Source organism: Diorhabda carinulata, chromosome X (genome assembly GCF_026250575.1).
Source record: "Diorhabda carinulata isolate Delta chromosome X, icDioCari1.1, whole genome shotgun sequence".
Taxonomy (NCBI): domain Eukaryota; kingdom Metazoa; phylum Arthropoda; class Insecta; order Coleoptera; family Chrysomelidae; genus Diorhabda; species Diorhabda carinulata.
In genome coordinates, this window is record NC_079472.1 from 60,006,668 (window position 1) to 60,024,064 (window position 17,397).

Here is a 17,397-nt window from a genome sequence, read left to right on the forward strand (position 1 = left end):
GGTAACTTATTCACACATAAACTCTGGCATTTTAATGTGATTTATAAAATATATTGTTTAGGCTGCAATAAGAGTTACATTGGTATGACAAAACAGTACTTGAAATCCAGAACATACCAGCATGAATATAATAAAAACAAAAAAGATAAAACAGCACTGGCGTAACATTACTTCACAACTTTAATTTAGATGATGTGAAAATTCTGGAAAAGGAACATAAATATACAAAGAGAACCATCCAATTAATAACTGATGTATTGATGTGGCCGATTTCGGAGTTCAATACAACCATCTTTTGAATCTTACCGGACTAAATAGGGTCCTTGCAATGGTCGGTAATTTGGGTATTGAACATATTTAAAAATTTATATATCACTTTTTATTTATGAATTTAGGTTGAATTATATTAAATTATAACTTAAAATATCATAAATCGCAAATATCGCAAATAATAACACGTGATAGAAAACATGTTTCTATTGGTTACTGCGGTTGTGACGTAGAAAGTAAGTAAATACTGAAACGTAGTCGCCTTCTAAACGCCATTCAGTTGTTGTGAGTTGAGGTAATGGGTTAATTAGTTTAGTTTCAAAGACTATTCTAATTGAAATGATGGCTGTCGCAACTGTCGTACATTTTTATAGTTTTTTCCTCAAATATCAAATTTATATATAAAAAAAAAAAAACTAAAGATGTTATCAACTAATAAACGAATTTCTGGTTTGTTACAAAATAACATTTGACATCTCCACCCACGACTACCCCAATTTAATATTGATGATCCTACTATATCGAATACTGCGCTTACGTCTGCTCATGCTTACAGCAAATACAGTCACTTTTCCGGGAATTAATCGATTTTTGAAATACGAAGAAACGCTGAATACGCGAAATAGGAACAAGAAGGATTACGTAAGGATGCTGTAATCATACACGGTGAATCCAGATTACTAAATTTCTCCAAAACTTTTGAAATATATATTGAAGGTAAATATACTAATTTTAGAAATCTTTTCGAAACATACTAAGGTAGCATTCGGATATACGGATATAGAAATAATAAATTGAAATAATTTTTTTATGTCCTATATTAAGAAAATGCCTTACAACTTTTTGTAAGGGTAAAAGGTATCGGAATATTCCGACCGCAAAATGAAAATTTAGTAATTTTTGTGAGGTTACGTTAGGATAGGTTAGGATAAGTTAGGTTAAGTTGGAGAAGAGGGTGGTTTTTTAACAGGTAGGCATCCGTCCCTCGGACAAATGAATCCAGCTCACTTGGGACTCCTTTCCAGGCGTCTTTAGAAGATTTTCACACCCACAACAAAAAAAAGGTTAGGTTAGGTTAAGATAGGTTAAGTTGGGCTAGAGACTGAAATAAAAGTAAACAAAAAAAATTTTCTTTTTTGATGAGATCTATCGAACAAAGTTATCCGTGATTCGATATCTGTTAGCCTTCCTGAGATAATGGCCACTTCCGGTACCTCCAGAAGTAAATGTTTCCGATATGATAAATCGATTTCTCGTATTATCTATCAATAGTCTATGTATAGAGTTTCATGATGATCGTCGTGGGGTTATCATACTCTTACCAAAACTAACAATGGATCTCATTATTTTACAGGTCACCCGGTGATTTACTTGAATTAGTACGAACCAATTCGGGACTTCACAAAAAAGATTTGATAAGATTCTACAGATTCCTACCCTAGTTTTTTGTCTTATTTTGGGCATTTGAGAGATAGATGGTGCTAATGATTTGAAAGGGAAAAATAAAAACACAAATTATTGGTTACAATTTAAAATTTATTATTGATTTTGTGCTAAAATATCTGTAATAAACGCAAAAAATTGGAATTTAGATTAATAATAAAGTGGGGTTTTTGTACGAGGTTTTATTCTCAAATTACTTATTTTTTTTTAATTTAAATTAGCCGCCAACGTGATATACACGCAACACCCCGCCGGTAGGAGCGGCCCTGATACAGTGTTGCCAGAGCTAGTACAATTGTACAATTTTAGTACATTTTAGTGTATTTTATATGCTAGTACATTTTTCCTTTTTTCTAATACATTTTCCCTGCGTTCACAAATATAAAGTTATTTTATATTTTCGTTTAATAAAATAAAATAGAAATTGTACTAGATTGTAACAATAATTAGAAAACAGAGCCAAGTTGATTTATATTTAGATCCTGAGATTTTTGTACCGCATTGCTAATTTTATCGGTAAACTTTATATAAATTTTTCATCCTTAAAATAATAATTGACACAGTCTATAACATTTTTGGAAAAAAATTTAATTTAAACTTATGTTTATACATCTTTCTATAATTTTATTAAATTTGTTTGAAGTTGGTACAATCTAGTACATTTTCTAGTTCAATTTTTACATTCAGCTTTTAAATTGTGGCAACACTGCCCTGATACCAACAACTTGTTTTGTACATTTACCATTCCTAGTTCATAGCATGCTCTGGTAACTTTAATGAGCGTGAAAGTTCACTACATATTCTTATTTCCTAAACTCATCAGAGGGCGCAACACAGCTCCGCGATTGCGCATGGTATACAATTATTTATCGATCTATCAGCTGAGAGGTACAGCAACAAGTTTATTATTTCGTTATTACTATTGTGGTTATTATTGGTGTTTAGTAAATTGGATAGTTTTATTTGTGCGTTTATAGTTTTGTGTTATTCTCTCATTATTCGGATTCCGCCATTTTTTTGTGATTTTAAGCTTATTGATTAAGAACTTTTTCAACATGGTTTTTAACTGTTGCGTTAATGGCTGTAACAATTATAACAAGGATGCCCAAATGCCTATTTTTGCTTATATTTAAAGGTGTGAAAAATTAAGTCAACATAATGTTATATAGGTATATATAGTAATAATAGTTCACAGAAGACAGGAAAACTAACAAATAAAATTTTGTTGTAGCTGTATGATATTTGGATTAATGCAATTGGCCGAGAAGACTTAAAGGTGAAGCCTATGGAAAGAGTCCGAAAGTCGTACCGTATTTGTACTATTCACTTTAGTGCAGAAGCCCGCTATGTTGGAACCAGAAATAAATCGACCTTAAAACCGGATGCAGTTCCTTCTCTATTTCTTAATGCTTCTAACAGGAAAGAAGGTGAGTTTAATCAATTTCCAAATCTATTAATTATAAATTTTTCTCTTTTCTTTTCTCTTTCTCATGGATATCAGTGAAACAGTAATACTAATAATAACTATAAGTATTTACAATAAATGAAAGAAATATGTCTTTTTACAGTTTCTTCTGCCAAAATGGTTAAACTACGCTCAAAGCATAGTTTATCAGAGCAAATAGGTTCACCTGAAGTAGAAACAGTTAACATCTCCATACCATCAACTTCAAAATTGATTTGTGAAGAAGTTTTACCAGTTTCTTCATCTAAACTTATTACACCAGAACAAAATATGCAATCCCAGGTCATGATGTGTACTCCAACAAAAATTTCAAGTAAGTTTTTTTGTAAAATAAATGATAAAAGATATATAGATTAAACAAAAACCATTTTTTTTTTAGGAAATTTGATTTTTAATAAATAATGCTTCATAAAATAATTTTTAGTCCATTATATACTGTGTTTGTAATATGTGAGTTTAATATTTTTTTATTTTCAGGTTTAAACAAATCCACAAGATTGCTTTCTAGCATCGGTGTAAGAAAAGCTTCGGAACTAACACCAAAAGCAAAAAAGCTCTATAGGGTAGCTTCCAGTCTTCCACCTTCTACCAATTTCAATAAAATTTTCAATAAATGTATATTTTTATTAAGTAACATTTTGCCCCAATTATGTCACTTGGCAAACATTACCTCAGTGTTGAGATCATTATTGAAAAATGAATTTACAGAGGATGTTTTTCGTTGTGAAGATCATGATACGTTCAAATCGTTTCTTTATTATGTTTCCAAATTTCATTTATTTGTATGGTTGAAAAACATTAATAAGATTGTGAAAGGGAAACAAAAAGTTGAAAAATCATCAGATAAGATGAAAATATATGCTGCACAAAAATTTGAAAAGCAATTAAAATATTCAAAAAAAATGAAAAATCTCAAATGTTTGAATATAATTTAAGTACCTATCTAGTTATATACTTAGTGTTAATAAAAATATATTGTAGGGAAAGTATTTTATTTTTGCTTTTCGTAATCCAAATAACCTGAACATTGATTTGAACTGAAAATTTTAAACATTCCGCCAAATCTTTAGTCGTTGCTGTTTCCTAAACCCGCAAGGTGGCGCTAGTCGCAATGTTCAAATATAATGTGAACAGTTTCCTATCTATCCCACTATCCTTTATCTATGGTTCATAGGAAGTAGTGGTTGCTAGTTGAGGTTTTCGGTCTCAGATTAGCATTTTTTCATATATAAATGTATTAAATTCATGATAAAACTGGTTTCTTCAATAATTGTAAAATGCCACTGACTTGTATGCGTTTTTGAATCTGGATTCGAAATGAGTAAAAATCCCCATTATTTTCAATGTCATCAATTTTCATTTTATACTTCTTTTTTATATTATATATGGTCTAAAACGATAGAGGGAATATCAAATTTAAGAAAACTGAAGTAGTTGTTAATATGATTATTTGAGGTTATATTAGTGTTTACAATAAAAATTGAAGGTTTGTTTTGATTTGTGTTCAAATACATATTAGTGTCTACAAGATAATTTAAACGATAAAATTAAGTGTTATCACTATTACTGAGTAATGTATAAAGTAATTGAATGAAAATTTATTCTCCATAGTAAAGGGAAACATTCTTTTTGATTGTTTTGATTTTACTAACAGGTAAGTTAAAAGTTTAAAATAAAAATTATATTAAGTAGGCTGTAGTATTAATTGTAAAACACACAAGCAGTCATTTTGTAAAATTAAGTTCTACTGGCAAAAAAATGGATTCTATTGATTTTGAAAGTACCCCTTCAGAAAATTATTGCCTGCGAAATCTAGAGTAAAGTATCAAAGTGCTTATGATTAATTTGTTAAATTGAGACAAAGGAATAGAATAAAAAGTTCGTTTTCAAAGAATGTACTTCTGACCTATATGAATGAATTGTCATTAAAAGTTCTAAGTCCGACTTGGTGGCCACAGTATTCAGTGATGTTGAGAACTACTTCATCTATTGAGCATAATGTTAATATTTGCAAGTACCTAAAATTTAAGGTATTTATATACTTTTCAACACATATGTTGAAATACTTTCCAACACATGTGTATTATCATTTAACTGACTTTCTTATTTGAAAAATACGTTTACGTGATCGTAGGTAAGATAGTGTACACAACCCGTTATGTAGTATACTATTTTGTAGGACAATATAATTAATGATTTTATTGTTAAACTGTAATAAAGAATATGTATCAAAGTAACTCATGGTATAACCTTTATCCATATTATATAAGTGCTGAATAGTTTCAAAACATACCTAATCTTACTAAAGTAGCACACGATTCAACTTTGCTTAAAGCAAACAGTTCTTAGCTGTCAACATTATCAAAGATTTTATATGAACCCTTGGTTTTCAAATTATAATGTTGAGATTTTTTTGATAAAAAAATGTAATTTGAATAATTTGTGAAACAAGCTATGGAATTTCAGAGGTCAGAACATTAATAGCCAACAGGCAACCAATCAGTTAATCCGCCACTAGGAACCAATCAGAAAAAATACCGCTTGTAACCCAAGCTTTCTTATTACCATGCCAAAACACTGGCAGATTGTTCTTATTTTGGTTTTTTAAAGTCCGAGGATTGTAAACGATTTCCAGACATAGCAGAAGTGTAACTATTATCATTTGCTACCTTAAATACAAGAGCAGACTTTTTCCTTATAGAAATGAATGAAGGAAATGCAAATAAGGAACTTCTAATATACGTCATTATATTCCTCATTAATATTATAGATATAAATATAAATAAAATATCCCCCCCTTTGTTTAAAATCAATATAAAACTATGTTCCAATTTTACGTCCAGGTACCATAGTAGGTATATCACATAATTTTTTCGCATTTTGGTTACACCAATCTACAAAAGTATCGCCCAAAGTTGCTGCACACATTATCAACATCTGAACATCTGCATCTGCTTGATGAGCACCGATCGGTTCCTTTTTTGTCAGTCTGGAGTATACGTCACCCAACTTGTACCCCCCACTGTAAGAAAAGAACATCAAAAATCAAACCATTAAAGGAGAAAAGACAAATGTATATGTTAAGTTAAAACTAATAAATTCGGTGATTATATTTTACGAAAATTCATTCAGTTTGCGTAACTGCTTGGCACGTGACAACCACGTGATGTCACAAGTAGTTCTAATTTCGTTGCTTGTAGACTTTTTTGTTACCTTTTCGTGAAAAATGAAACATTGAATAATGGCTGGTACACTTGAGAGTTTTAATTCCAAATTACTTAATATTATATTATGGATACTAAGGAATCAAACAGTGGTTAGGTTAAATTAGGTTAAAGTTTAGTTTAGGTAGTAACTACTTAAAAAAACTTGCACTCCACGGGCGAAAATACGACTCAAAAAAGGATGTTCACAAATAGGTGACTATTATTATTTAATTATATTGTGTTTTAAAAAACAATAAACACAATGTGCCATTTAGAATTGTTTATTGTTATAATTTACGAAAATTATCTAATAAATCAAATAAACAAATATTTACCTAAAATTTAAAATTTTTGGAACGATCGGTTTCAATTTTTTTGCAGGTGTTGAAGTATCAGTTTGCCTTATAATCTGTTTCCGAGGAGTTGTTTCATTCTTAGCTTGAGCTTCGCAACTGAATAACAATTCGTCATATTTCGGCGTAAATTCAACTGGTACGCTTCTATCAACTTGATCAATATTTTGTTTTGTAATCTCGTTTCGTTGATTTTTTTCTATTTCTCGAAATGCGAGCAATGAATCAACGCATAAAATATTGTCCAATAGACAACAATTTGTTTTTTCTATTTCTCGTTTAAACAATGGATAATCAAAATGATTTCCATTGTGTGCTACTAAACATATCGGTTGGGGATTGTGGCTAAGAAAACTATTAATTGCAGCTACAGTTTCTTTAGAGAATCGCGAAGATTGCTCTAAAAGACTATTTGAAAGACCTGAAATTAATATAATTTTATACTTAATTAAGTATTAATCTGTGACTATGTTATTTTGAAATCGCTTCATGCGAATTTTCAACCATTCTAAACATTTTATTCTTTTCTGCAACTTTTTACTTCTTACATTTTTTTTATATATATTTCGTTATGATTTGTTTTGAATTTAGGTCTTTAATTGAAATTTCGTTTAAAAAAAGATAAAATCTTGTGCGTTTAGACATAATTATATGGACAGTTTCTTTAAGTGGAAGTTGTTCTGACTAAAGAAGACAGAATGACAACGATTTCTCTATCCTCCGAGGTTCCAGCTCGGTTCTGCGCAATCTCAAGCATGCGCAGTATAGATAGAGTGTCTTGAACGAGAAAGAAAATGAATATTGTCGGCACAGTATCCCATATCAACTGTCCATATAAGAATATTACATATACGAATGAAATCCAATGGAAAAGGAGGAGAATATAATGAATCTGAGATCGGGAAAAAGAAGAAGGTGAGTTTTTAAGTATAAAAAACTGTTTACCTCGATTTATGGAACAACTAAAAGTCCTATAAAAAAAGTTAAGTAACAAAATTGTAGTTGATAAAAAGGTTTACAATTTCGTACTCACACTTCTTTCACATAATCTCAAAATTTATTTGAAAAATTAAAATAACCAATTTTTGGATTTTTTATTTATATCTTTTAGAAAAAACATAATTTTCCGTTAAATTTGGTAAGAAATTACCTTCTTATGTCCCATACATAATTTATTTGATTTGTAATATTTATTTTTTCACCTTATTCGTTTATTATTTACCATGATGATGGTAATATTTTCCACACCATCAGAAAGTATAGATTTCAACGAACAAAAACCTTCCCGATGTTTTTAAAAAAAACTGATATTTTGACAGGAGAATTATCAATTGAAAATTATCGTACTTTTTCGATATTAAGTCAAAATAAGGTTGAAAAATAAATATTTCAAATCGAATTAATTATGTATTTGGGATATACAAAATAAGATCTTATCAAGTTTCGTGAAAAAAATTGTTTGTAAAAGATAAAAATAAAAAACCACGAATTCGATTATTTCAATTTTTCACATAAATTTTGAGGTTATTTGAAAAAAATGTAAATGAGAAAGTTGTAGAGCTTTTCATTACCTATATCTCCGTCATTCGAGTTTTTTCCATGGGCCTTGTAATTTTTTCGGAAATCGAAATAAACCATTTTTTACCCTTAAAAACTCATCCCCTTCCTCTTCCCGACCTCAGATCGCCTGTAAATTATTTTTACTTTCATTTTTATTATTCTTCTCCCTTTCCAATGAATTTTATCCTACTATTAATTTTTTTTTTATTTAAATAATGATCGACCATGATCTACAAACTGAACTCCCAAACTTAAAATTATTTCTCTCAATTTAACAGTATTATATGTTTGAATGTTCTAAATAAAAAATAAAAGCAACTGAAAGACAACCCTTTATGCCAACATTACAAAACCCAAAGACGTTTCTGGAAATTTTAATTTAAATTGCATCTTTCTCCTACTCCCTAAAATATTAAACAACTTACAAGAGAAAATCAATATTTTGAATTTTATAATTTCTTTTGCTTTTAGACCTCAAAAGCTAACTTGAAGTCTATGACCACAAAAAGTTATTTTTCTAGGATATAAAAGAGTTTTCACATCTAATACATTTTGTTGTTAGACTATAACGTCTCTCAATTATCAATATATGTAGTGCTCATTGTCCATGTCTATAATGTGACATAGTCAGTGAATAAATTTAATTGAAGATAATCTTTATTAATCAAGTCCTAGTGGAATCTGAGTGCTACGGCGAATGAGCACGCCAATTGAACTGCAAATTCTTAAGATGACAAGAAAGCGGATGGGAAAGCAGTTCCCCTAAGTCATGTTTAGCCCATTTTACTCAATCACAAATTTTGTTGATACTGGCTCCCATATAGACAATTGAGGGGAATAACCTCAGGGTTTTACTCCACAAGTCATTTTTCATTGCTCCATTTAGAAAAGGATTGTAATTAAATTTAATCAATGAAAAAATACTTTGTAGTTTTAGATGTTTTATTTTTTTAATTATTATAGCTGATCAAATATGGGCCCTATTGTATAAAACGAGAGTAGAAATAATTAGCCTCTATGTCCCAAGTAAATTATTCCAATCTGCTATGCTTAGAACCATGCTGATTGTGCAGATTGTGTACTTTTTTATTTTGATAACTGTTATTTTTTAGTAATTAGAATAGTTATTGATAATAAATATAACGTAGTTAATTTTAAATTATAGATTTAAAATCATCCAAAAATAATAATATTTTTACATACAGATGATTCATAATTATGATACAAATCACCACTAAAAAACTTACCTGTTAATTTTTCAGAACCTTCCGATATCAGTTTCCATGGATTAAAACATAAGCTTAGTTTATTTTGAACTCGTGGGAATACTCCCAGCCGAATGTGTTCGGCATGTACAGTTGTTAAGCATAATTCTGTAATTTTAGTTGTATTATTTTCTTGAAAAGGTAAACCAGTTGTTTCAAGATCAAAAAAAGCGAATGTTTTAATATCAAATATAGCATTTGAGGGAGAATCCATTTTTAAATACGTGTACCTAGTAACTAAATGTTTGAACATTTAATAAACTGGTACAATCTATAAATTCCCTATGTTTTCAGATTCAGTCACACCCATATTTATTCTTTACTGATAAAATGAATTTCATACAAAAGATAAAACAATTAAAATTGTCGTAAATAATAACAAAATTGATAGGTTATAAATTCAATTTTCTTCTTCTATCACTGATTATTATATCTACTACGATTTTGTGCTACTAATTGTAAAGATTAAATTTGAGGTGGATTTAGATTATCAATTATGTATGCTGTTGTGCATAATTTTTCAAGTTAAATAGAATTTTCTTTATAAATTCAGTAATAAATGGAATATCCCTACTTTGCTTTCACACTTAGAAAATACCCGACAATAAAATTTACGTTTAATTGTCTTTAGATTTTGAAACGAAAATATGATTTACGAAAGTTGATATATGAACACTGAAACTCTCGTAGCACATATAAAACGAAAATAAATTTCAAGCCCTGCCTATAATTGAAAGTAAACTATAATTATTATTCATAAGTATAATATCAAGATATCTTACTTGTTCATATTATTGGATGATTATATATTGATTATCATATTTCGACAATTGATTTTATTTTTTATTACTTCAAACAGCTTAACATTGATAACATTATCCCTACGATTAACGTAGAAATTGGGATAATGTCACAATGAGGTGCAATTTCATATTGTCAAATGAGGTCATGTGGTCCAATTTTTACTGGAGCAGCGTCAAAACTAAACATTTTTCAGCTTTTTAAATCGAATATTCAGCTTAGAATGTAATGCGTCCATTAATATTGAACAACTGACAATTTAAATTCAACATTCATTTCATGTTTACAGTTAAACAGATTATTGACAGAAGTGGTATATTTTAATGATCGAAATTATACCACGTGTCCTAAATTGACACTTTAGCCCAGCGTCAAGTGTCAACATGAAATCGTACCTTAATCAAAGAAATTAAAGAAACTTCATATTACAATTTAGACAGAACCATAGATAAAAATATGACAAAGCGAAAAAGTGGCACCAACATAAACTTTTATTTGTTAAAAATATTGGGAGTTTTCATATTAGTTATGAAAATTTATTTTGTTTAATAATTAGATTTGTTTTGTATGAACGCTGTCAAATTTACTTCGATTAACATAGTTACACGTTGGCATATTATTTTTTGTCTAAAATTATACCGTTTATAATTTTACTAATATACCGTTGTTCACCTGCTGGGTAGCGTCATCATCCGATCGGATCTCTTTCTCTTTCTTTCAGTTGAATCGTTTCTCAAATTTGCTGCGCAAGTTAAAATTTCCGAAGATCTATTTTATATAAGTTTGGATACCGTTTGTGCAGATTGCAGTACTTTTTATTTTCCAGAGTATTTCTTGAATATCGTATGTCCATCCAGAATCTTAACACATTCGGTAAGTTGTTTTTAAATATAGAACATCTTAAACATTAGAAAATTTCCTAAAGACAAAATGGCGACTAATTTTAACTATGACACATTTTTCTTTGAAACGTTTTATCATAACCGCTTTTATCTAAGTATTCTTTTCGTTATAATTATTGAATAACATACATTTATTTCTATTATAAAGTTATTGTTGAAACGTTATTATAACCTGGAAATTGTAATTTATACCCTAATTTCGTTAAATTGATCATTAAATTTATCGCTAACAGTAACGCCCATTATACTTCAAACGAATATAGCTCTAGTCTTTAATTTACAATATTGTCTTAATGTAATATACGTTAAAACCAAATTATAGACCCATTTGCTGATGCAAGTAAGGGTGCAGACGACGATGTTCAAGACGGACTTGTTCACATAAGAATACAACAACGTAATGGTCGTAAGACTTTGACTACTGTCCAAGGACTCTCCAAAGAATATGATCTGAAGAAGATTGTTCGAGCATGTAAAAAGGTAATATTTCTATTTCCCCTACATTATAATTTGAAATTATGCCTTTTTGAAATAATCCAAAAAAAATTTTATTTGCTTTCATCTTTTGACTTATATATTTGCTCTACTTTTAAAATGTATAATTGATTTCATGTTATTTGGGAAAAAAACAGAAATTCCAAAGTACAGATTGTAAGAAATCTTAAAAAAGCATATTTTTTAATATTTAATCTTCTATTGTTAATTTTAAATTCATCAAGTACAGCATATTTCAACCATCCACTGGTCAGATTAACCAGTGTTTATTTGATTGTTTCTTTGTACAATTATGAATTGAGTCTGGGTACTTTTTCTGATAATTTTTCTACTGGAGTTTTCTGTTAAGCTGAGAAGGGCTCCAGTTTTTAGTTATTCATTCTTAGTATATGCTGCCCTTCTACAAAAAATTAATTTTTTGGAAATAAGAAAAATCGGATCAAACATTAGGTACGACAGGAGAAAAGAAAAAAGTTGACAATGTTAATTTAAGAACAAAAGACCAACATTAAAAATATAATGTTATAAACCAGATATAGTTATTGAAAGGGTTTGTTAAACTTTTCTTTTGTGATATTTGAAGAAGGGAATTAAACCTGTTGTAGATAATTAACTGCTTTGCTCGCTGTAGAGATCCTGAATATTTGAAATTGTACATTTGTAGTGCCAACAAAACATCCTTGAACTTGTATCAGGATTCTCAATCTATTGTCATTTTTGTGATTTTACCACAAACTAACCTCTAACCCATATATTTTTCTAAGTACATGTAATAAAAAATCGTAGTAGTTGATTTTGTTATTCAAAATATCAAGAATAAATCTTAATTATTCAGTTAGGTGAATATTAAATACATTTTATTCTCCTAGCTAGTATAAAAATGAGACTAAACAGAGGAGTACATGTTTAGAACATATTCTGAACAAAAATTGTTGGAGATTTTTTCATATTAACTACCATGAACAAAGGTTGACGAACACCACGCATTTCAGAGGAAATTTAATTCAGTGTAATATGGAATTAGCCAGGAAAGTACTTGTTTTCTTCTTAGTGATGTGTCCTGGGCAAAAGCCATAAAGAAGAGGATTGTCGATGTGATGTTTTCTGGGTGAGAATTAACAAAATGGTAGAACTGATTAAACCATTTGTCCATACCAATACAGTTCTATAAATTAATCAGCATCAAATTAATATAATCACCAACAAAGTTCAATAACATTGAGAAATTTCCATCTTTTTCACTGCAAACTGTAGAAGAGAAGGTAATTCTAACGAAATTCAAAACTAGAAACGAACTTGGCATGGCTCCAATTCACTTAGCAGCTAATATGCTTGATCCAGCAGCAGTAGGTTTAAAATTAATTCTTGTTGAGGTGATTGATACAATAAGCTTCATATACAAAACAGCGAAGCACACTGGGTGAGAAAACTTGGCTGTTTTCAGAGAAAAGCAAGGAATTTGGCCCAGACAGTTTGTGAAGAAAGGACAGGAAAGCAATTAGCGTCTATTAAGATTCTTTACTGTGGTGGCGGAAGTTGCAATAAAAATTCTTGGGGTACCAGTAACATCTGTTACCACTGAGAGAAATTTAACACATTTGACCAGATTCACAATAAAAGGGGAAATTGGTCAACTAGTGACAGGGTAGCAAAACTAACTTATCTAGATTATATTTGGAAATTGAAGTAAATGATGAATAGGAAATCTCAGGATTTGAGGAATCAGAATTGGATGAATCTGAATCTGAGCCACTTTACTCCTTTGAGGATAATAGTGAAAGTGAATGAAGCTGTGTACAACAATTATATTTCTTTTTTATTAACAGGATTGAGATCTGGTTTAATTAAAGTTATTGATATTAAAAAAAAAATATGTTGTGTGTTGAAATGCATATCTGTTTTAATTACAGAAATAAGAAGGGCTTCAAATTGGTGTATTATTAAAATTCAAAGTAATAAGAGATGATATTGAATAATTGAATTTGTTTCAGGAATTTGCATGTAATGGAACAGTAATAGAACACCCCGAATACGGAGAAGTTCTCCAATTGCAAGGTGATCAAAGAGAAAATATATGCCAGTGGCTTACTAAGGCGGGTTTGGCAAAACCGGACCAACTGAAGGTACACGGTTTCTAATGAACCTTAGAAGTGATACTTTTAATCTATGTAAATGTCAAATGCTGCGCTCTTATTTATATCACGGAATTATTAACAGAATATGCCCATTCGAAATTGCTAGCAGCTAGCGGTTAGCAGTTTTGTACAATAATTTTATAATTGTGCCTTTCCGTAAATACATTAGTTCTCAAATATTGTGTTTTTCTTTTTGATGTTTAGTTTTTAATGTGTTTCAATTAATAATAAATGTCTGGTTTAGTGCTGAAGCATTTTTATTCCTAATACTGCTACATTGGACAGAATAACAAGTAAAAACATTCCTAGATGAAAAATTATATTTCATAGTTGAAGAATGTCACCTTGAAATTGAAATTTGTATAATAGTACAGGTAAAATATTCTAAATTCTCAATAGGTTTTCGGTTACTGAATAAGCCTGGCGGGCGCAGACTAAAAATTTTGGGACTTGAAATTCAAAAAAATTTTGAAACGCGAATAACTCGAAAACTAAGAGGAATTCGAAAAAAGCTGTCTCAACAAAAAATGTGTAGCACAAAATTTTATAACTTTTAAAAAAACGCGATCACGAACACTATCTTCATCCTTGGTTGATTATTATTTCAATATTCTCAGGATAATGTATCCTTATTCTTACAATTTTGAAAATGTATAGAAAGTTCAAAATGTCCCGTTTTTCCGTCAATATGTCCTTAAATATCCAAGAGTAAGTTTATTCAAAAATTTTAAGTTGTTTTTGTATTCAGATATTTGGTATGTCCCGGCAGTATTTTTGAAATCCTCACCGATTTCGAGTTATTCGCGATTCAAAATACTTTTGAGCGTTCAAACCCATTTTATAATGGAAATTTTGAGGTTAGGAATAAATTGAAACCTTTTTTGTCCCGGCAGTTTGCGTCAAAATCCTTAGTTTACGAATTATCCGCTATCAAAATGTTTTTGAGTAACTGAACTCATTCAAAGGTGAAAATTTATAGGCTAGGAAAAATAGAAACCTCTTTTGTACAATATTTTGTGCTTTAAATTTTTTGTCCCGAGAGTATTTTCGAAATCCTCATCGATTTCGATTCAAAATGTTTTGATTACTTGAATGCATATTATGGTGAAAATTTTGAGGTTAGAAAAAAATGCTCCCAGACCAATTTGTAGAGAATTTTGTTCTGTACATTTTGTGCTTCGGCACTTTTTTTCGAATTCTACGGAGTTTTCGAGTTATTCGCGATTCAAAATACTTTTTAGCGTTCAAACCCATTTTAAAATGGGAATTTTGAGGTTAGGAAAAAATTGAAACCTTTTTTGTGCAGAATGTTGTGTTCCACATTTTTTTGTCCCGGCAGTTTGTGTCGAAATCCTCATAGGATTCGCGGTTCAAAATATTTTTGAGTGTATAAACCCATTTTAAGGTGAAAATTTTGAGGTTAGGAACAAATATTTTTTTGTAGAAAATTTTGTACTCCACATTTTTTGTTCCGCCAGTTTTTTTCGAATTATTTGCGTTTTATTTAAATTTTTTTTGAGTTTCAAGTCTCACAATTTCGAATGAGCTGCTAGACTTATTCAGTATCCCAAAATCTAGAAAATCAAAACCGCCCAATTCAATTTAAGGTTTTAGCTCAAAATCGCCTAATTTACTTGTACTATAATCCATTATCTTTAATCTTTATCACCATGACAATCTTTATATTAAGATTTAATTTTTCAAAACCACAAATAATTTTTTTCTGCAATACGAATCTGGATTTCTTGTCAAAATACGAATTGATAGCACTTAAGTAACAACAGAATTTTCTAGTCTGAGTGCTGTAACTCTAATTTTGATCAGGGTGGGGAAAATAATCCCTTCATAGGACCTGAACTTAACTTTTAATTATTCAAATTACATTTTCTAACAATGAAATTTCAACTTAATAATCGGGGAACTAACCCTTCGTGTCAGATAATGTTTTTTTTTTCGCGACAAAAATTCTTTCAAAAATACAATTATTAGCATATTTTACAAATCGTTAAGAAAATTATTTTTCTTTTATTTAAAAATCTTCTTTATGAATAAGTTGAAAAAAAAATTTTGTTCAAAAATTTGCCGCTCTAAGCTACAGCCGACTGGTAAATCCACTACTGCCTGAAGACCAGGGCCGGATTAAGATTCATAAGGCCCGGGGCTAAAATAACGACGAGGGATTCGGAAACCCGGAAATGAAATATATAAAAAATAATATTAATACGATAGATTTGTGGTATCAACACATAAAAAAATACAGAATGTTTTCCAAATAGCTCCCACAAGCCCCTAGCTTAATCCGGCCATGTTTAAGACGCTATACTTAGCAGATAATGCGGTGTGCAATTTTTTTTGCACAGAAGACGAAACCTTCATTCACATTATCTCGAAGTGTGAACTCCAGAGCACTACACCTGGTAGAATATGAAATAGAAGACGAAGATCTCTAGCAGCTACAATTATGGGATTAACGGATCAGCTGTAAACACTCGAGTTGCCCAGAAATACTCCTAACATATTCCCCTCAGTTTTAAAGTGTTTTTTGATGCGATTTTTCGGGGATGCCGAGACCAAATCCGGTCGAGTAATTTGTTATAAACAATTTAAATGCTGTAACTCTTAAACAAATAGAGATATGAAAAAATTTTTTAATAAAAGATTTGTTTTGAAAATATCTACAAAAAAGATCTATACAATTTTTTGCAAAAAATAAATATTTAAAAAGTTATCGTCAATATAACGCAAAATTGATTTTTTTTTTCATTTTATCGGTTATTACTTGGTTCCTACATGACGTGGAAATATTTGAAGCAGCTTATTTTAAACGTTAAATTTAAAGATCAAAATGAGGTAAACCTTTTAAATAACAGAAGTTTTAATGTACAAATTTTCATAAAAAAGGACCGTAATTTGTTTATAAGTGTTTTAAGGTTATATAAATTTGAAAAAAACGATGACTCTTTTGAGCAGCTGGACGATTCTTATTATATAAAGGGCATCGAACTTCTTGAAAATCGCTGGGAAAAGTGTATGGAGCCAAAAGGAAATTACTTTAAAAAATATTTTTTTCAAAATTTTTTTGTTGGGCCAGGTACTTTGGAAGTAATATCATAGATAATTTGCTTATTGCAGAATAAAAAACAATAATTTTCTCTATCTGACTCATTTTTGTACTAATAAATAATTTTATACTATCAAAAAACAATTTTTAATAGTTTTTAACAACTTTTGACATATGTACTTAGGGCGTCGATATACGAGGTATGGCTATTAAACAACGAGACTGGTTACGAAAAAGGGTTTTGTTATAAAAATTATTCTACATTCGAATGCTTCCTTTCCCTCGCCACACACCTTTCCATACGTTTTTTCCATTGATAGCAGTGCTGGAAGTCTTCTTTGGTGAGGGCCTTCAGGTGCTCTACCGTTTTTTGCTTTATCGCTTCCATCGACTTAAATCGGGTCTCTTTCAAAGCAAATCTTTTTCTAACCTTTCAAGGAA

General features: G+C 29.9%; 3 protein-coding genes across 3 annotated transcripts; 2 read left to right on the forward strand and 1 right to left on the reverse strand.

The window, feature by feature from the left end:
* The first annotated feature begins 3,295 nt into the window (after positions 1-3,295).
* Positions 3,296-4,158, forward strand: LOC130900566 (uncharacterized). Its single transcript, XM_057811264.1, has 2 exons — positions 3,296-3,491; positions 3,656-4,158. The coding sequence occupies exons 1-2, from the start codon at positions 3,296-3,298 to the stop codon at positions 4,111-4,113; spliced, it is 654 nt and encodes a 217-aa protein (XP_057667247.1). The 3' UTR covers positions 4,114-4,158.
* A 1,751-nt stretch (positions 4,159-5,909) lies between these two features.
* Positions 5,910-9,964, reverse strand: LOC130901816 (three-prime repair exonuclease 1). The gene is made up of 3 exons (XM_057813427.1): positions 9,545-9,964; positions 6,720-7,158; positions 5,910-6,200 (listed from the first exon to the last, which is right to left on the reverse strand). Exons 1-3 carry the CDS (start codon positions 9,813-9,815, stop codon positions 5,999-6,001), a joined length of 912 nt encoding a protein of 303 aa, XP_057669410.1. The 5' UTR covers positions 9,816-9,964; the 3' UTR covers positions 5,910-5,998.
* A 962-nt stretch (positions 9,965-10,926) lies between these two features.
* On the forward strand, positions 10,927-14,141 carry LOC130901817 (eukaryotic translation initiation factor eIF1). The gene is made up of 3 exons (XM_057813428.1): positions 10,927-11,236; positions 11,588-11,745; positions 13,752-14,141. Exons 1-3 carry the CDS (start codon positions 11,209-11,211, stop codon positions 13,896-13,898), a joined length of 333 nt encoding a protein of 110 aa, XP_057669411.1. The 5' UTR covers positions 10,927-11,208; the 3' UTR covers positions 13,899-14,141.
* Positions 14,142-17,397: the final 3,256 nt, after the last annotated feature.